The sequence below is a fragment of the Sorex araneus genome, chromosome 5 (assembly GCF_027595985.1).
Source record: "Sorex araneus isolate mSorAra2 chromosome 5, mSorAra2.pri, whole genome shotgun sequence".
Classification (NCBI taxonomy): domain Eukaryota; kingdom Metazoa; phylum Chordata; class Mammalia; order Eulipotyphla; family Soricidae; genus Sorex; species Sorex araneus.
In genome coordinates this window covers 200,884,485-200,905,719 of record NC_073306.1, presented here as the reverse complement: position 1 = coordinate 200,905,719, position 21,235 = coordinate 200,884,485, and the positions used below count along the sequence as shown (strand labels likewise).

The 21,235-nt window shown below is 45.3% G+C and overlaps 1 protein-coding gene across 1 annotated transcript in view; it reads right to left on the bottom strand.

Annotated features, from left to right (window-relative positions):
- FRAS1 (Fraser extracellular matrix complex subunit 1) overlaps positions 1-21,235 on the bottom strand; it is a 523,736-nt gene that overhangs the window by 289,660 nt on the left and 212,841 nt on the right. Inside the window, exons 5-9 of the mRNA XM_055139083.1 lie at positions 17,647-17,806; positions 15,828-15,961; positions 5,484-5,567; positions 2,698-2,799; positions 655-846 (exon numbers count right to left, since the gene is read on the bottom strand). Coding sequence (XP_054995058.1) covers positions 655-846; positions 2,698-2,799; positions 5,484-5,567; positions 15,828-15,961; positions 17,647-17,806 — 672 coding nt within the window. The remainder of the gene's footprint in view (positions 1-654; positions 847-2,697; positions 2,800-5,483; positions 5,568-15,827; positions 15,962-17,646; positions 17,807-21,235) is intronic.

Here is a 21,235-nt window from a genome sequence, read left to right as displayed (position 1 = left end):
GGATGCTGGGAATCGAACCCGGGTCGCCCGCGTGCGAAGCAAATGACCTACCTGCTGTGCTATCACTCCAGCCCCTTCTAGAACTTTTTTTTTCTTAAATTGGGGGTGGGGGGCATGGTGCACAGGGGTTACTCCTGTCTCAGCACTCAGGGATCACTCCTGGTGGGAGTCAGGGGGTCCATATGGGGATGCTTGGAATTGAACCTGGGTTGGCAGTTGGCAAAGCAAGTGCCCAACCTGCGGTACGATCTCTCCAGTCCCGAGAAAAACAAACTTATTTTTAACTTTTCCCCTGGCCTATAAGAGCAGCCCCCGGGTGCTGGCTGCTCTCAGGGCTTCTGTCACAGAAGGCCCTCTGTGTCACTGTCCCAGTGAGCCGGGCAGCAGGACACCCGCCCGCGGAGCAGCTGCACAGGTCACCAGGCTGACGGCCCACACCAAGGCCTCCTCTTTCACGGCTGGCTCGGGGCTTCCCATCCGACCCGACGTGCCCAAAGCCAGAAGCTCCGGGAAGCCGTCCCGAGCCGGAGCCGACGCACAGGGACACAGAACCGGAAGCAGCCAAGCTGGTAGTTCCCTCTGCCAGGGAGCAAGAAGGGCCCCCCCGGACCCCGAAGACGGCCCTGAGAGCCCCGCGCTGCCATCGCTCCTTACCTGGCCACACCGCACAGTGGCACACTCGCCAGGGTGGCAGGTGGCCTGGCCCCGGTCACACACGCAGAACTCACAGGCCGAGCTCTTCCACATGTCCCCCTGGTACCGCACGACCCCCTGTGAGGAGCAGCTTCCGGCCGGGGACACACACTCTTCACAGCACTCCCCGGGGCGCCGAGCCTTCTTCTGGCCCTGAGGAAACAGAGAAAACAAGGCGCCAAGTTGGCCAAGAAAATACAACCCCGACACTTCCGTGCTGCCCGGCGACCTCCCACTGCACCCGGCTGCGGTAAACTCCCCTCCGCCTTCTCCTTTCTGCCCCAGACTCAGACCTGTCACATCTCTGTCTCGTGCTCTGAGCCTCAGAAACCTTCCCATTCCCTCCAAGGACGGGATGCTGGGAATCGAACCCGGGTTGGCCGCATGCAAGGCAAACGCCTGCCCACTGTGCTGTCACTCCAGCCCTAAAACCACTTTTTAAGGGACCCAGAATCAGCATCCCCAGAACCCGATAGGGTTCCCCCAAGCCTACCAGGAAAGATTCCTGAGTAGAGCCAGGAGTAAGCCCTGAGCACCACCAGGTGTGCCCCAAAACAACAACAAAAAAGAAATTAATTAAATAAATGACCCAGAATCAAGCTTTAAAAGTCAAGTAAAACACTCTCCAGTACCAAGTCCTTACTTAATGTTCACAAATTCTTGGAACTCACAACTGGAAAGCAAAGCAGCATGGGGTCGGCTTGGGGTTTTTTCTGCAGTTGTGTTTGTTTTGTTTTTGTTGTTGAAGTTGCTTTTAACTGAATCACAGTGAGACACAGTTACAAAGTTACTCATGATTAGGTTTCAGTCATGTAATATTCCATCACCCATCCCTTCACTAGTGACATTTCCCACCACCAATGTCCCCAGTTTCCCTCCCACCAGCCTGCCTCTCTGGAGGGCCTCTCTCTCTCCCTCCCTCCCTCCCTCCCTCTCTCTCTGTCTCTCTGTCTCTCTCTCTCTCTCTGGCAGGCCTCTCTCCCCACAGCCTATCTCAACCTACCTCTCTCTCTCTCTCTGGCAGGCCTCTCTCCCTCCCTCCCTCCTTCCCTCCCTCTCTCTCTCTCTCTCTCTCTCTCTCTGGCAGGCCTCTCTCCCTCCCTCCCTCCCTCTCTCTCTCTATATATATATATATCTCTATCTCTCTGGCAGGCCTCTCTCCCCACAACCTATCTCTCTCTCCCTCCCTCTCTTTCCCTCTCTCTCTCTCTCTCTCTCTCTCTCTGGAAGGCCTCCCTCCCTCCCTCCCTCCCTTTCTCTCTCTCTCCTCTCTTTCTAGCATGCCTCTCTCCCCACAGCCTCTCTCTTTCCCTCCCTCTCTCTTTCTCTCTCTCTGGCAGGCCTCTCTCCCCACAGCCTATCTCTCTCTCCCTCTCTCTCTCACAAGCCTCTCTCTCTCTCTCCCTCTCTCTCTCTCTTTCTCCCCCTCCCTCCCCTCCCCCCAAGTCACCACACCTCCAAAGACTAAAACAGGAGAGAGGAGTGACAGTACAGCAGTACCGCAGGTAAAGTGCTTGTCTTGCATTGCAGGTAACCAGAATCCAACCCCCAGCACCTAGTATGGCCCCCCACTACCAGGGGGATCCATCACCACAGAGCCAAGAGTAAGCCTTGAGCACTGCTAGGTGTAGTCCGGAACATGGCCCCTAGAAAATATCCAAAAGACTTCAACTGTTCAAGAATCATACTCATTCATTCCTGCATCCATTTTCAGCCCACCTTTTTCCAGCTCAGGGTCTTGGATGGCCAACCTGCCCCGGCGGAAAGGACCAGGTGTCACCGGCCCTGCACTGCTGCTCACCTCAGAGCAAGCTACACCCCCACCCCCACCCCCCGCAGGTAGGCAGGGACAGTGACACGACACGCAGCAGTGAAATGAATGAGCACAGCTTAGAGATAAGGGAGGAAACAGAAGAAAGAATCCCACGTGAGCGTGCAGACCGTGGCCTCAGCCTCATCCCATCAGGAGGAAAGGACCTGATTTTCCTCAACGACCCACTGTACCTTCTCACACCGCAGCGGAGGGCAGGCCTGCTTGTGGCACCGGACCTCCCCCTGGTCACAGATGCAGGTGGTACAGGCGTTTTCACGCCACTGCTCGCCATGCTGAGCAAAGAAAGGGGAAACACAACTGTTACATCCAGCAAACAGAAATACAGCTGCAGAGAAGACACAACTTTTCATGATAATTTGTAATGGCGATGAGCAGAACAGAGCCTTGCAAATGATATCTTTTAGGTAGAAACCGTGTACAAGAAAGAAGCCATAACACTTTCTAAGGGAAACCCCTTTCTCTACACTCATTCCGTAGAGGTGTTGAGGGTCTGCTCGGTGCCAGGGGCCCCTGAAACATGGAGGTGAACAGGAAGGGCCCAGATGTCGCTCAGTTAACAGTCAGGCTTTAGTGCTTCTTCCACGGGAGACTTAGCTCTCCCTGTCACACACTCCCTTGCCCACCTCCCCTAAGCAGAGAGGACAGGGACACTGCCCAGTGCCAGCCCCCTCGGGGGAAGTTTGCCCAAGTAAAAGCAGTCGAGGACAACTCTCTTCTTCCCCACCACAGGTTGGAAACCAGCCCCTCCCTCCAGCAGCCTCTCATCACGACAGTGTCAGTGGCAGCTGAGCAAGAATTCTGGGGGACGTGCAGGGCACAGGACTGAAGGCAAATGCCTGCATGCTGACAGGAAAGAGCCAAAGCGTTTAGATCCTTGAGGACATCATGAGACCTGTCTTGATGAAACTCTTTAAGCTGTCCTCCTGTGGACCTTGTTATAGGAGATTCTATATGTTTATCTGTGTGTATAGATACACACATGCATATATATGTATATATACACTCACACATATACATATGTATGTGTATATACATACACAAAACTTTCCAAGAGGTTCTGATGAACAATTTTTTTAATTTAGTTTCATTTAATTTGGGGCAATGTATTTTACAAACTGTCATTAGTAGGGTTTCATACATGAAGTACCCCAAATATTTTTCTTTTAGTCTCTTTTCGAAGCAGCCAAAAATCCCCGCAGATACAGAGGCTCTCTCTTCCAGGGAAAATAAACCTAACATGTATGTGGCTGTTACACTGGGCAGCAAAGGTCTTACTCCGTCCTCACTTATTATCACTGGGACACTTTTGAAAACAAAGACTTGACGTGAGATGTCATGGAATGAAAGCCTATAATCAAATAACATCATTTAGTTGGCCATCGTTGGGATTTCTATTTTTTTCTGCAACATTACCATAAAATGATGTTGCAGAAAATGAGGTTATTTAAGGACTTGCTATGAAAAGAGTCTGTCCCTAATAATTTTCACTGAGCTATCAAGTGATCTATCTAGAATTTGTGACACTCCTCCCCTAATTATACTCAGCCCCAGATTCTCACCAGAGAGTCCTAACCCCAGTTCCAATTCAGTTTTCCTGAGAGTGGCTGGGAAGCAAGGAAGCAACCGGGCTCCTTTATTTGTCCACATATTCTTTGCTTTTGAATAATGTAACCTTGTTTCGGCTCAGTTGGACTCCCCTAAAACAGAGCACGCATCCATTCTGTTGGCCGAACCCATTTTTATTGGGCACCTGCTGTGTCTGGAAGTTAGCCAGGGCAGGGCTCTTGAACTTTCTCCGCTCACACTAGAGAAATGTTAAAGCAGCCTCGGATATGGAAGGCAGATAGGAAAAAACAAACATTTATGGGTAATAAACTTTAAGTTCATTCTAACAAATTGTTCACAACCCCCGTGTTCAGTCACACGGCCCCAAAGGGTGTCCTGCCCCACGGTTTCAGAAAATAGGCTGTAAGACCCCCAGATTCTCAAGCTCTGGGTCTGGACCACCACTGGAAATCTCTAATCTTACCAGTGCCAACAGCACTTCCTAGTGAGCAAGCTCCAACACAAAGTCTTTCTTTCTTTCTTTCTTTCTTTCTTTCTTTCTTTCTTTCTTTCTTTCTTTCTTTCTTTCTTTCTTTCTTTCTTTCTTTCTTTCTTTCTTTCTTTCTTTCTTTCTTTCTTCCTTCCTTCCTTTCTCTCCCTTCCTTCCTTCCTTCCTTCCTTCCTTCCTTCCTTCCTTCCTTCCTTCCTTCCTTCCTTCCTTCCTTTCTTCCTTTCTTTCCCTTCCTTCCTTCCTTCCTTCCTTCCTTCCTTCCTTCCTTCCTTCCTTCCTTCCTTCCTTCCTTCCTTTCTTTCTTTCTTTCTTTCTTTCTTTCTTTCTTTCTTTCTTTCTTTCTTTCTTTCTTTCTTTCTTTCTTTTTTCTGTTTGGGTCACACCCAGCAATGCTCAGGGGTTATTCCTGGCTCTGCACTCAGGAATTACTCCTGGTAGTCCTCAGGGGACCAATATGGGATGCCAGAGATTGAGCTCCGGTCGGCCGTGTGCAAGGCAAACGCCCTCCCAGCTGTGCTATTGCTCCGGCCCCACAAAGTTTTTTCTTATCACATTCCTCCTCTACCTCACGGCCCCAAGTATTGGGAGACTGTGCCTCTGACGTCAGTGGGCAATGCAAGCACAGCACACTGCCACCCGCCACGGGAGACTTGTTCCCTGTAACGCGTGGGGTTGGTGAACCAGGCGGTGATCGCCAGCACATTCCTCTGCCTGGCTAATCCCCTCCGATTTAATTTTTTTTCCATAAAGGCTTTTCACTGAGAGAAGAAATAAGCCATTTAGGTGCTGAATTACTAATCCTGGCAGAGTCGGGGGTGGGGGTGGGGGTGGGGAGGCGCAGCGTGGAGATCCCTGTGAGGTCGGATGTCCGCAGGGGCCCCGGGGAGTGTCCAAGGTTACCTCGTGGACTCGGCCGGCGGCAACGCAGGTCCGCGCGGAGCACCGGGGGCAGCACTGTCCAGGGACTCGGACCACGGTTTCCTCCTGAAGGCCGCAAAGGGGAAGGATACATCAAGACCGGACGTTAATACAATGCACAGCGGGAGGAAAGTGTCATTCACAGCCAACTCGATCATGTGTGTCAAGCATGTCTAAACAGCAATTTTCTAGCATTGACTCCCAGTGACCTAGAGCTTTGGCACTCGCGCAACCAAGGTCAATGTCATGATAACAAGCACACACAATCCTCTTCCTTGGATACTTAATCTGCTGCTCTTGCTCTGGCTTTTACATTTTTATTTTATTTTTAATTTTTGGTTTTGAGGTCACTTCAACCCTGTATTATTCTCCAGTTTCCGCAACTGACTTATTTTCAGACGAGTAAGAATAAGTTTTTAAGAATAAATAAAGTTCAAATGGCAATAACAACAGTATGAATGTCTGCTGGGTACTGTTTTAAGTGCTTACAAGAGTCCTAAAGTGGATAATTTACCCACAAGGGAAGGAAAGCCCAGAGAGATTGTGTGACATGCCCAAGGACACACAGCTGATTTCAAAATAAGTAGTGGCTGGATGCATGGCCTTGCAAAACCAACTATAAAAACACTTAATATTTACACACTTTGGGCCAGAAAGATGGTACAGGGGTAAGAAACTTGGCTTGTATGTCACTGACACAGGTTTGACCCTGCCACCCCATATGGTCCCCAGAGCACTGCCTGGAGTGGTACCTGGGCATAGAGCCAGGAATAAGCCCTGAGCACAATGAGGTGTATCTCAGCCTCTTCCCACACACACAGAAAGGTAATTAAATATTTACAGGTCAGGGCTTAAGAAGCGAGAGTTCCAGGGCTACGGCACTTCCTTTGCATGCCGTTGATCCCCAGTTCAATCCCAGGCACCGCAGATGGTACCACAAGCACTGTCAGGGGTCACTCGGGGGCACACAGGGAGGAAAACTCCCTAAACACTGCTGGGTATGGCCCCCAAATGAAACAAACGAACAAAAAGATGATTTGCATTTCTGCTACTCAGCAAATCAAAGTAAAGGTTGCCCCCTTGGTAAGCTACTTCACTATTATTGTGCAGCTTTTGTAAATCCATAGGGATGTCTAACCATGTCCAACGTGAAAAATATCAATCGTGGCCCTAGATATCTGAGAATAAGTGCAGAGAAGCAAGGAGGACGGAGATTAAATGCCCAAAGGACCGACCCAAATACCTTACCCCCATGTGCTTGCTTCTGTCGGCTCCACACTCATTCCCAGAATATCAGACCACTTGTCTCTTATTCCTAAGAATTTTCTCAACTCTGTCTCCTTGTTAATGCCAAAGGGTCAATTTTTCATTTTAAACTCATTGTTACAGCTTCTCAGCCGTCAGGAAAGGAAATAAATTAAAGGCAGAGGAAGAGGATTGGAACAAACAATAACTAAGGAACTACTAGATCTTATGCAGAAAATGCCTTCTGAACAATTATCTTTACTTTCTCTTATGAGAGGAACAAAATGGAATTATCATGGTTGATCTGGTATTCATCCTGCAATAAAAAAGGCCAGTGTACTTAGTAGGAAATGTGGTAAAGAAACTTTCATTTTAAAGGAAAGTTCCAGTCATGCCTCAGTAGTTTTGACCCACTTACACAGATCAGTTGGACTAACGCATTACTACCTAATAGGGATTTATTTCACACACCTAAACAACTAGAATTAAATAGACAACTGTTTTCTCTATTTGAGGTAATTTTATTTTTTCATTATCCCATATACAGAATTAAAATTTAGACTGTTGAAGTTTAATAGAGCATGTAAAAACTAGACATGCATTGAGATCACTGAACATTTCTTTGACCTCAGAACTCGTCAGCTTAATAAAATTTCCGTTAAGAGGTAGAATAAAAGCATATCCAGTGTTGTACTATTTAGTAACTTTATTGCTGTAAGCACATCAACTAAGCCTTATACAATGTTAGGTAAACAGGGAACAGATTATCATGGTCTTTAGTTTTGTTTTTGTTTTTGTTTTTTCTTTTTGGGTCACCTGGCAATGCTCAGGGGTTAGTCCTAGCTCTGCACTCAGGAATTACTCTGGCGGTGCTTAGGGGACCCTATGAGATTCCGAGAATTGAATCCAGGAAGGCCGCGTGCAAGGAAAAAACCCTATCCTCTGTACTATCACTCCCACCCCATGATCACAAATCTTAAATAGAAATAGTGTCAGTATCAACCAAAATGGACTAGAGCAAGTACAAGAGTTGAGTCAATTTTAGAGTATGAGGAAGTAGATGTTTGTATTGGTTGATACAAAAACAAAACAAACAAAAACAAATACAAAAAAACCCCAAGTTGTCCAATCTTACTGGCAATTACTAATTCTGTGTTTTACCAGATAACTGGAAAAAAAAAATAAAGGTAGAAAGAAAAAGTGTTTAAGTGCAAAATATCCAAAATATGAGAGAAAAACACAGTTGAGAGTAGAGATTGCGTTGATTCAGCTGTTTTAGAAGAAGGACTGGAGAAGCAAGGAAGGAGAGCAGCAACGTGGGCCTAGGAAATGGGAAAGGCCATCGGGCCATGCATGTTTGCAGCTTTCATCACATGAATCCTACCATCCTTGTCTACATAAATTGCCCAATCAAACGTGTAGTCTATACAGAACCTGGCCAACTTTGGATCATGGACAAAATCCATCCCAGCACTTACTTTTTATAAAGCTCTATGGGAACACAGTCATATCCATTTATTTACATATTATCAATGCTATTTTGTGCAACAAGGGCAGAGTTAAGTGTTCCAACAGGAAGGCAACCAGAGCTGAAAATATTCACTGTCTGTCTCTTTACAGGAAAAGATTGCCAATTTTGAGCTTAATATAGTACTTTTGAGCGTTCAATACAAAAGTGTATATTTGTATCTGGAATTCCATATGATTTCAGATATGATTACATAATTCTGACGACTTTAAGGATATATATTTTATTATGGATCCCATATTTATTAAATAAAAATGCTTATGATAAAGAAGTTTATAGTGTACCATGGCTAATCCTTGAAAAAGTTTCTTCCCACTGTGATACTTTTGAATATAAGAGTTGAGAATTCTAGCACCAAAGAGTAGAATCACAACCTCCAACCAGAGCCAAAAGGAAGTCCTGTACCCTAAAGTATTATGTAATTTTCCCTTGCTGTAACAACCTAGGCAGAACTAAGAATCTCATGCCCTCCTGACTTGCACCCTTCCTATATCAACTGTTGATGGAGGTCATTGAGAGGACGTGGCCACTACTTGATCCTCGAGCTGACCCAAGTCACCAGAGGCTCCTTCCTGAGAATGTGCATTCACTTGTCTTCCTCCTGTGGGAAGCTGGCCCAGAGACAGCCTTGAAATTAAAATGTGGTTTTGAGACCATCTGGAGGATACATGTGACTGAAATACAAAATGTTAAAATTTGATTGCAGATACAGATAGCTAACTTGTCTTATAACCACCCAAGACAGGGCTGGAGATACAGTATAGGGGTTAAGGTGCTTGCCTTGCTCACGGCTGGCCTTGAATCCATCCCTAGCACCACATACGGTCCCCACAGCACCATTAGGAGTGATCCTTAAGGAGAGAGTCAGGAGTGATCCCTGATCACAGCTGGGTGTGGCCCAACATCTCTCCCAAAATAATTAGCCCAAACAGACTGCTTCCTTATTTAAGCTTCCTTAATTAAACTGAACAATGAAACTCTGGAATGGGCTCCTAATTTCTTTGGTACCTCCCTGCCCTCTGTAGGTAAGGACTAATTTCACATCTCACCCAAAAAAGCTCTTGAATGTTTGCAAACCATAACACCACTGGCTGTCATCCTTCCAACATATGTGGAATAAGCACTTGCATGCAGAGTGGACTGTAGTCTTGTGTTCCTGGATTCCAAATGTAAGAGGCTTGGGGAGTGGACACAGGAAAAGAACTGACCTCAGTGCAGGCCTGACCCCAGAGCTACACTAAGTAAGAAGTTGCTTTAAACTGGGGCCATGCACATTTTTTAGCATCTGGCTGTGGATCCAAGAAGGGAAAGAAGCAAAAGGAAGGTCACTGCCCCTGGAAGTTCTTAAGTAGTGGGCAGTGGGTATAAACAGATTTCTCTTGATCAAGGACAAGCACAGAGAAGAAAGAAACTTGGGGGGTAACCCTAAGGAACAAGTAAAAGGAACAACATACTGACGATTTAGAGGAAAAAGAAGGTATTTGAGCTGTACATAATAACAGGATATAAAAGAAAATGTCTCAAAGCTGTTTTGCAACTTTGGCAAAATGCAAGAAAGTTGTCTTTATTAAATAGAAGCAGGGTAGATTAAAGAATTAACTGATATTTTTATAAAATAGATGAATTGCTGATATGAGAAGAAAAACTTAAAAGAAAATGTAAGTGAAATCACCAAATTAAAATCAATACTGAAGATAGTGGATACAAACTTAGGAATCTATCCACAATGCAGAGGAAACACAAAAAGTGGAAAATGATGATGGGGGGACTATAATTACTAATATGAGAAAATGGAATAGAGTGACAAAGGAATTCTGGGGCAGGGGAAGATAACTGAAGCCAAGTATAATGAAGTAAAATATTCCTAAGGCTGGAATACAGACCAAAAAGCTTTTGTATATTCTAGGCAAAATATACGAAAAGTGAACTCACTTTGAATTAAAAGGGGAGGGGAACGGAATAATAAAAATTAAAAACGTCTTCTAAGAATCCAACAGAGTAAAATTAACTGAATAGATTGGGCTAGAAAGCAGAGGGACCACAGACTTCTCTCTGTGGCGCAAAGTCAGAATTGAATGGAAATGAGTCCACAGGGTTGGGGCGGAAGGATCTTAAAGCCCTCCTGATGGTGGCCATTCTAAATTACCTTTTTCTTAATAAGGGTCGTGCCCAGAGGTTTGCAGGGTGGGACTGTCAGGCCAAGGTCACCCTCATGATGCCAGGGGATATGAGCCTCGTGGCCCCATGTCAGACAAGCAGTGCTCAGGGGTCACCAGAGCCATCCCCATTGGCACATGTGGTGCTGGGGAGCAAACTCGTGGCCTTGTGCGGGCCAGCCACATGCTCTACCCCTTGAACTACCTGCCCGTGCCCCAAATAACTGCTGATCAATACATACAGCAAGAAAAGAATCTTCAAGTGCTTAGTAGCACAGGTGCTTCGTAACACACCATTCTATTTTTTTGGGGGGGGGATATTTATTTAATATTTTTTTAATTTTTAAAATTTTATTGAATCACCATGAAAGAGTTACAAGCTTTCATGTTTGGTTATAATCTCACAATGATCAAACACCCATCATTCCGCCAGTAAACATTCCCCACCACTAATATCCCAGGTATACCCCCCCTTTCCCACCCTCCCCCTGCTCTGAGGCAGACAATATTCCCCATACTCTCTCTCTACTTTTGGGCATTATAGCTTGCAACACAGGCACTGAGAGGTCATCATGTTTGGTCCATCATCTACTTTCGGCACACATCTCCCATCCCAACTGGTTCCTCCAGCCATCATTTTCTTAGTGATCCCTTCTCTATTCCATCAGCCTTCTATTCGGCCAGTCTCTAAAGAACTATCCCTGGTGACTTTTGTTATGACTTCTTGTGATTATCCCATTCATAATATCAATTAAAGGGAAATCACAAAAACACTATAACAAAAGGCACCAGGGATAATTCTTCAGAGACTGAACAGGCGTTGGCACGAGCCTGCCCATGTGGAAAGGTTAGGACTGTTCACAGGACACTGACACATGTTGAAAACAAATAATTTCAGCATTTCCCTCCCTCACTGGGGAACCTGTTCCCGACCTGAACAGAAGAAAATTTCCTCGTGTCCCAGATTAGTTCCAATGGCTAAGATGTGACTAGAACTACACAAACAAATAGGTCCACATTTGTCTAGCAAAAAGCTGGAATAGATTTTAAAAAGAAAATTCTACCCAAGCCACACCTCCTGTTCAGATATGTATGTGCTACCCCAAGGACGAATTCTGAGGACTGGGGAGAGATTTCAGGAGCCAGTGGCCTGCTTCATGCTCGAGGCCTCCGTTTCATTCCTGCCACTGCACACTCTCCCCACACAGGCACAGGCCGGTGTAGCCCTGAGCCCCGCCCCCACCCCGGCCCACCTGAGCACCGTCATGTCTCAAGGACTGTTAGGACTGATGCCAGAACCATCCCGAGCACTGTTTCACATCCCAAAGGCCACGGAACAAATAAATTTTTGTTTCTTTTTTTGGGGGGTGATGAAGGGGCTATGACTATCAATGCTCAGGGGTTATTGAGTGTTGGTTCTCTACTCAGGAATCATTCCTGGTGGTGCTCAGGGGACCCACATAAGATATCAGGGATCCAACTTGGGTTGGCTGCAAGCAAGGCAAGAGCCCTACCCACTGTCCTATCTCTCTGGCCCCACTTCTGATATGTTAACAGTGATATTAGATCAAGAGAAGTGGTTCTAAATAATCTGACAGTTATTTTCATAAATATCCCATGACAAAAAAATATAGACTTAATGACATAAGATTAATTAAAAATCAATCTATATCCAAGAGTCTAGAATCCTTGCATACCAAATAGCTCTGCTGTATGGACCTAATTTCAGCATGTTTAATTAATTATGTGTAACAATGCAAACTCTGAGTACTTCAACCTAGAGTTCATACTTAATAGATCTTAAAATGATTACTAGTATATCCACTTATTTCTATCAAGCCTCTTAATATTCAGGTTATTGTTGTTGTTGTTTTTAATGAACTAACAATTTTTACAAGACTATATGCAGAGCCCAGAGACAGTACAGTGACTAGGGTGTATACTCAGCATACAACAAACCCAGATTTGATTCCTGGTACCACACAGTCCTCCAATACGGAGCATCGCCAGGTGCAGCCCTGGAGGTGCCTCAGTCTCCCCAACACTGCAGGGCCTGAGCAGTATCACATCCTTTGGTGTGTGCCTGAACCTCCAGCACAGGTGGTGGAGAATCACAGGAGGGGTCTTCAGGGCCTCCTGGGTCTGCTTGGGAGGACCCCTCCCAATGAAATCTCATCTGGTATATGGCTTGATATTTTGTGGGGGATGCTGAGAGGGTTCCCAGGCAATATTCAGGGGGTCTGGGGCCACCTTCAGAGATTTTTGGCCAAGTGGGCCTGGGGCGAGCACTAATTCCTGAACAGGCGGTGTTGCTTTGTCCCTGGGAGGTTGGGGATTACCCAGGCTACCCCAGAGGTGCTAAGAGGTCCACCCCTGGAAATGCACAGGGGGTCATATGGTGCCAGGGAGCAAACCAGGTCTCTAGTGGGCCACTGGGAAGTCATGAGTTACACAGCAAGTTTCTCAGGCCATCCTGCCCTGAAAAAAAAAGGTTTATTCAGAGTTTTCCTTATTATGAGGACCAGAGCATAGAGTTTTCAGATGGGCTAATTTCTTCTTTGGGACTGAATATTAGTCTTGAATATTGAATCCTTTGATGACAGTCTTCAAAATATCCAAAACAGACTGCCTAACTTCTTTGAGTTTTGAGAATTCTATATAAATACATATGTCTGTCATTTCGTAGCCTCTGTACGTGTTCTCTTGTAGAGGCGAGTTTTAAATTCTAATGAGGGCCCGTGTACGATTTACAAGACTATATGCGGAGCCCAGAGACAGTACAGTGGTTAGGGTATATACTCAGCATACAACAAACCTTTCTTTTCGTGACTCTTGCTTTCAGTATCAAGTCAAAGCACATGAAGCCTAATTTGAGATCCTGAAGATCGTTAGCTGTTTTGTTTGTCTTTTGCCTAAGTTTTATAGGTGTTTTTGTTGGTTTTTGTTTTGTGTCTTGGGCCCCTTCTGATGGTGACCAAGAGGTACTCAGAGGTCTGTGTTCTGGGTGGTACTCACTGGTACTGCTCTGGGTGGTACTCAGAGGACCACAGGTATTAAACCTGAGCTTTCTTCATGTGCATGCCTTGTCAAAGTCCAACCCCTTTACTATATCTCTATTCCTCGACTAAATGTTTTCAAGGCATAGTGTAAAATGTATTGTTTATTTCAAAATGTTGTTACCATAACACATTCACCCTCAAGATACCCAATGTCCCTTCATGCGGTTAGGCCGTTCAAAAGTTATTGCAGAAGGTTGACAAAGAGTGTCTCTGCCCCTCCTCCTGCCACTTCCTTCTCAGCAGGGAGGGAAACTGCTTCTCTGCCCTTCGTGCTCAGAAGGACCCTGCATGTGTAGATCAGAATGCCCCCACACTGCTGGGGTCTCCGAACACACTCCACCAAGGAGTTCATTTGTAATCGTAATGCCAGGACACGACTTAATGATAAAGTAGGAATTGAGAGGTGAGCAGTGGTTGGCATAGTATGAGGTACTACAATCTAGTCTTTCAATTAGATTCATTTTTCCCTTTATCTGGCATTTAGCATTTCTCGTCTAATTGCCTTTTGTCTGCCATTTAAAATATTGCCCAGTGGTCGCAAACCGCTGTTATTGATTTAGTTTTATTTGACACAAAGTACTGCTCTGTATCAACCAAACGTAGCTTTCAGCTGTTTCTTAGATCAAAAATGAGCTATTTTCCCCACTGGCGGCTGATTCCCTCATAGGTATCTGTCAACTGCCGAGGAAGATCCAGAGGCGTCTCTGGAAGGGTAGAAACTTACAAGATGTCTCTTACTTCACATCTACTTGTAAGCTTATTTTCTCTTCAAAATGTATATCAACGGTCTCACCTTTTCATGCTCTGCAGACTGAGCTAGCCGGGCACCCGCCACTGCCTCATCTTTTGAAAATCTGATTTACGCTAGAAACAAGATTCCATTATTTTAACCCTCTCTAGAGAATCCTTTGCTAATTTTGATCATTATGTTATAAAATCCTAAAGTGTACACACGGCTAATCAATTCAACAATAGATTCTGCACCTTTAAAAAAAAAAAAGAGAGAAATCTTAATTGTGAATCAAAAAGCAGTAGCAAGCCTCATCACATTACTGGATTTTCCAGATGTTTAACAGACATTTTGGGAACATCTGCAGCTCGAGTGAGTGGCTTCTTTGCTGCACCCTTAAGGCGCAGTTTCATTATATAATAATTAGCCTAAATGGCTGGTAATGAGACCTATCTGTTGTCTCTAAGAGTGAAAAAAAAAGTAGTCTCCAGAGTGGTCTCCAAAAATATATGGAAAACAAGAGCCAGAGTGAGAGAGAGAGCAGAGCAGAGAAGGTGCCCGCCTTGCATAGTTGACCCAGGTTTGATCCCTGAGCACCAGTAGGAGTGATCCCGGGGCACAGAGTCAAGAATTAAGCCCTGATCTGACTTTAGGGGAGAGACTCTCCAAACAATAATAGTGAGTTTTGTTGAAATATTGTATGCAATCAAAGTGAAAGTAAAGTGAAATTTATTAGTTACACAGGCGGGGGGGGGGCTTAGGGTGGGGGGGCTAGGGGCGTGGGGGTGTTTGGGGTGTGAGGGGGCGGGGTGGAGCTATACTGGGATTCTTGGTGGTGGAATATGAGCACTGGTGAAGGGATGGGTATTCGAGCATTGTATAACTGAGATTTAAACCTGAAAACTTTGTAACTTTGTAACTTTCCACAATAAAAAATTTAAAAAAAAAAAAAAAAAAAAAAAAAAAGAAAACAACTACGTGGAAGTAGTTTAGTGGTAGAACATTTGCTTTTATTTACTTATTCATGTATCTTGCAATTGCAAGATTTTATTTTTTCTTATAGTAAGTGCTATTTCATCATGTCTGTATACCACAACTTCTTTAGTTACTTACTTGTCATCAGGCATTTGGGTTCTTTTCAATTTTTGGTTATTGTAAGTAAAGCTGCAATAAACATGAGTAAGTAAAAAAAAAAAAAAAAAAAAAAAAAAAAAAAAAAAAAAAAAAAAAAGAATTAAGCCCTGAGCATCACCAGGTGTGTCCCTAAACCACCCCCATAATCCCCCCTTAAAATAAAAACAAGAGTATAAGAAAAATGGGGGCCGGGAGACAGCATGGCAGGGAGGGGTTCTCGAGGCTGGCACCTGGCCCACAGGCACTGCCACTGAGCCACTAGCTCAGCCGGCCGAGAATGGGGAATCTCCAGTCTGGCCTCGGAGCCTCCCTGGCATGGCTTGAAAGGAGAAAAACAAATAAGAAGCGGACCAAACAACCTTTGCTTCTTGTTCCTCGTGCATCCGAGGCCTGCCTCCCAACCTCAGAAGAAAGACTCCGGGCTTCCAAGCAGAGACATAAATGTCGTTTGTGTTCTGTGACCGTTTTCCTTACCTGGTTACAAAACAGAGGCTGGCACTGGGCTGTGAAGCACTGGACTGTCCCATCTCTGCACGTGCATCGGGCACACGGGCTCAGCGACCACTCCTGTCCATCCTGGTACACCCGCTCCTCGGAGGAACACGGCTCTGTAAGGGCAGAGAAACATGGGTGACAGGGACACACTCTGGGCCACCCTAGGGCTCTGTCTCGGGGTCAGAGCAGCAGTGCAGAGAGACAGACCCCTGCTTGGGAATCCAGGCACTGCACTTAGTCTGTGAAGGATTAGTTAACTCTCTCATCAGGTGAGATTCGATGAGATTTGTCCATGCCACCCAGAAAGATGATATAGTGCATGCGGGGATTGAATCTCTCCTCGTGTGTGGTCCCACCTCCACTGCCTTTATGTTTTTCTGCCACCCACTCCCCGCCACCTGCTTCCTGTCCCAACCTACAGAATCTGCCACCACCCATCCCTTCACAGGTACACATTTCCTACCACCTGAAACCCCATCATGGACAACTTTGTAACGGTGCATCTCACTGTGATTCAATTTAAAAAAAAAAAAGCTGCCACTATCAAACCATAGTGGGGACTTGGGTGCAACAAGGGGTGGGCCATATGCCCTGTGCATCAGGTAGCAGAGTAGGACCTGGGAGGATGTGAGGGATGTCCCTACCTGAGCGGGTGTGACATAAAATAGCGAACTAGAAATATTTCACATTAACAAAGATGGTTCAAGGGAGGAATAATTTTTGTCCCTGCTTTTCGAATAAAGGATCCTGTTCTTTCATGTAGCCCTAGACAATGTAATGTCCCCAAGCAAAATGCTTCCACAGGTCACTCTCCTAGGGAGCCATCCAAAAAAGTTCCCTATAACATAAGAATCTCCCAAACTCAAAGACATCACTCCCCATTCGTCATAAACTGGTTTTTAGTGCAGTATTTGGCCAAAGGCATCTTCTGGCCCTCTCCTGAAGGGCAATATCTGAAATGCAGGCGGACACTCTCTTTTCATCATTTTCTAAGCACACTTTTTTTTTTAGTCCCCAGAATAGTTCTCCAGGGCAAAGGATTGCCAGGAATGAAACAGCTGGGGATAAGAAAGCAGGGATTTTTTTTTTTTAAAGCAAAAAAGCAAGAATAAGAGAATAGCCTCCAGGTGTGACTAAAGAATAATTGTAGCAATTATATGCCCGGAGAGAGTGTAATATAGCAGTGACAATAAGTCCTAGATTTTGTAAAGCATATACTACTTATTTATAAAAATAGAAGGGGCCATGGATCCCTAATGTAATAAAGAGATACTGAGACAAGTCTGTGTGGAAGCTTGCCCCTGGTGTGCTAACTGCACCTTTTGTTAGTAGATAGGAATAATCCCCACAGTGGAAACGCAATAACGACTAATGAAATCCCTGCTTCCTGCCCTGTGTATCTAGAAGGATGTTAGAGCATCTCAACACCCGCCCAGCAGAATCCAAGCTAGGGGAAGTGATTTGTTGGTTCCTCCCTCAGCCAAGGGGCACGAGGAGCTCCCTTGGCCTTCTTCAATCCTAGCAAAGCACCTTGCTCCCCATCCCTGTCACTTTCAGGAGCTATAGGCATCTGGCCAGGGCAAGATACAGAAGTCGGATTCACAGAATCTCGATTTAGAGATTGGTTCCAGTCTTACTCTCTGCAAGGTGGCCCTGCCCAGTGCACAGCTACACCTTGGTCCTAGTCAAGCATGGGATTAGGGATTTTTGGGACACATTAACCGAGAAAGAGCTAGGTGGGTATGTCCCCAGGTGACCCTCAGAGGCAGAAAGGGTCTATCTGCAAGGTCATACTCACTCCCAGGACCCACGCAGACTGGGCAGCAGCTGCCTTCGGGGATGAGTTCCCGCTTCCCGGGCCCACAGCGCGGTGGTGGGCACGGCTGTGGGGCACACCGGACTGCCCCGTGAGCGCAGGTGCACACGCTGCATGGAGACGAAGCCCACTGCGCGCCGTGCTGCAGAGAAGGGGCAAGAGAAGGGTTACCGCCGAAACACAGGTTTGGATCAGAGAGAAGCAGACGTTTCCTAGCGCAAAGGATGGGCGACGCCCAGAAAGAGGGGAAGAGAGAAGGGCCGAGGTTTGTAAGGTTGAGATCAGGGCTTGGTTGTTCCGAGTCGGAGACCAATTAATTATTCAAGGGACTCGTATTTCCATCGCTGGCATCCTTCAAATTTTACAATTTGAAATTTTCCCCCAAAGCACAAAAAGACAATTAAAAAGTTATCCCTCTCCCATCATTTGAAACCTTGAATAAAGTCTAAAGTAAATCAGACACATTTGTTGAGACTGTTTTGTTTTCAGCAGCTTTCACTCGGAGTCTGTGCCTTTTCTTTCTTTCTTTTCTTTCTTTTTTTCTTTCTTTCTTTCTTTCCTTCTTTCTTTCTTTCTTTCTTTCTTTCTTTCTTTCTTTCTTTCTTTCTTTCTTTCTTTCTTTCTTTCTTTCTTTCTTTCTTTCTTTCTTTCTTTCTTTCTTAAAATTTTTTGCTTTTGTGGCCATGCCTGGTGAAACTCGGGCCTGCACTCGGTGTCGAGTGCCATATGGAATATCAGGGATTGAACCTGGCTTGGCCATGGGCAAGGCAAGAGCTTCCCCACTAGACTATGGCTCCAGCCCCTCTTGCCTTGTCTTCCTACCCTGATCACTTCCCGTGTTGGCGTGCCACCTGCCTCCCTCTACACCCTCTCGCCATCCCACCCCTGCTGTTGCAAAATTGATTGGTTCCTGGGAAGGCGTACTGATTGATCAGTCACCTAATCTATCCAGGTATCCCACAAATTGTGGAACCACTGTTCCTGCCTGTGGAATCCACCCCTACGCTGAAAGTCACCAGTCCACAGGTTCACACCAATTTCCAATGCAAATATATACTTGACCCCTATTATTGGATAACATTGGTTTGTCCTTACTCCCCCACCCCCTGCAGGGAGCTTAGGTTTATTGAGTGACTCCCACCACAGTGCTCCTGAGGCACACCCAATTCCATCAGGCACTACCAAACCTCTGTGTTTATCTTTAACGTCTCCTCCGTGCTCTTCCTCCCTTATCTGTTAATCACTTACCCCAAACCAGACCCTGTGACTTCGAAAGCCAATTTTTCCAAGGTTTTGAACTTTGTGTATGTAAATGAAACACTGCTTTTCTCTTTCCTTAGTGTCCTTTGCAAAGTTTATTTTAGAGCAATGTCCTTTTAGTAATAGACACAGGAAGACAGTTAATGCTATGCTTTTGTACCATGAGAGTTAATTGACACTGACTAATATTCAGTCCTGGGCATTCGTCATATATACTTGACTTAAGCTTCAGTTGCCCTTAGCTCCTAACAACCCCAAACAGGGGTCCCTCTGAGGGACAAAGGCAAACCATAAGTTATCCTGGCATCAAAAAGGGACATGCTAAGTGTCATTAGAAGTATAATAAGTTAAGAGCATCATTATAGAACAAACTCTGTCGTGATCCAAAAAGAATTAACTGAATAAGGACCTTGCTGGGATTAGGAAAGACTAACTTGGCCTGAGGACTGTGGTCTGGGATATATAATGAGATACCCCCAGGAAGAGCCACCCTTTCAACTTAATATATCTCTTACTGTGTCCATACAAAATGACTAGAAATATTAAGAGGTAAATTTAAGATGATTGTTTAAACGGATACTGGCTAAAGAAAGGGAAAACAATACACCCTTAGATGGAATTCCGCCCTTAGGTGGATCTGCTAGCAGGAATCTAGAATGCTGAGCACTGAGATTTTGTCCTTGAGTTAATCCCTAGAATAACTTCCCCTGATGGAAGGGCTTTACATCTGTTCATTGTTTATGATAATGTTCAACCACACCTATGTGTAACTGCAACCCCCAACCCTTCAGGATTTCTCTATAACTAACGCTGTGAGACTGGAATAAATGGTCCTGATCACAAACCAACCTGGTGCCCCCCCCGCCCCTGCACCCCCATTCCCTCCTTTGTTTGTCCATAGCTATCAATCCACCGTGGCGGGGAGTAAGGAGGGGAGGGCGGTGATTATCTCAAGTGCACCAAGGGGATCCTCGGGCCACAGTGGTTGGGTCGGTGACCACCCACACAGGAACAGCGACACTCCATCCTCTGTAATCAAGGGTAATCTAGGCACCCCCCCACCATTGCATTTCATTTCTTCATCCAATTACTCTAAACACCACTTACAAGTGAGATCACGCTGTGTGCATTCATCTTCTTCTGACTTACTTCACTTAACATGATATCTTCTCAAAGCTATCACTATATCCATGATTCCAGTTTGCACTGTGGCATGATTTTTCTTTTATTTATTTTCTTTTATTCTTTTATTTATTTTCTTTCTAAATTTTACTGTGTGAAAGCACTGTGAGTTACAAAGTTATTCATAGGTGAGTTTTTGACATAGAATGTTACATCACCAATCCTGCCACGAGTGTCGACATCCCCCCACCTGTGTTCCCAGGCTCCCTGTCCTACCACACCCCCAGGTCCAGTCCCAGAAGCCATCCTGGCAGGCACCTTTTAAGCTTGATTATTAACGTTGGTGTCTCGTGATTTCAGTGCTGTGGACTCTGTGGTTTGAGTATTCAGCTTGATCATTCCTTAAGACCACTGAATTCCTATGACCCCTTTCTCATTGCTTCTCATCTATTTCTTTTTTCACTCTTTTATTTATTTATTTATTTATTCACTTACTTATCTATCTATTTATCTATCTATTTATTGATTCTATTTATTTATTTATTTATTTATTTATTGCTTTTGGGGTCACACCCTGAGATGCGCAGGGGTTGCTCCTGGCTCTGCACTCAGGAATTACTCCTGGCGGTGCTCGGGGGACCATATGGGATGCTGGGAATCGAACCTGAGTCAACTGCGTGCAAGGCAAATGCCCTACCCGCTGTGCTATAGCTCCAGCCCCGCTTCTCATCTATTTCTTCTCCCATTCCCCTTCACTCCATTTCTTTCCTTCTTCTCCCTATACTCCCTATATTTTTTTCCTTAACTCCCTAGGTTGATTCCAAATTTTAACTATTGTACTAAGTGCTGCAATGAATAATGGTGTGCAAACTTCCTTTTGAATGAATGTTTCTCTGTCCTGGGAAGTATAGCATGATTTTTCCGAGCATCAAAAATACACAGATGAGCCACTTTCTCAGATGTGATGCAGATTGGGGGTTGGGGAATGAATCCTGAATGCAGAAAGGTACAAATATGTAGATTGCTTAAGGAAGTGGCTGTCAAAACACACCCTTTTCAGTGGCAGAATGGAATAATGGTGACCTTTAATAAATGGAGGGGGGAAATCAGCTTAATGAATAAGGTTTCCTTTAAGTTTCATCTTGCAATGTTTTCTTAAAAATGAGAACCTGCTTTCCCTTACCTCTAT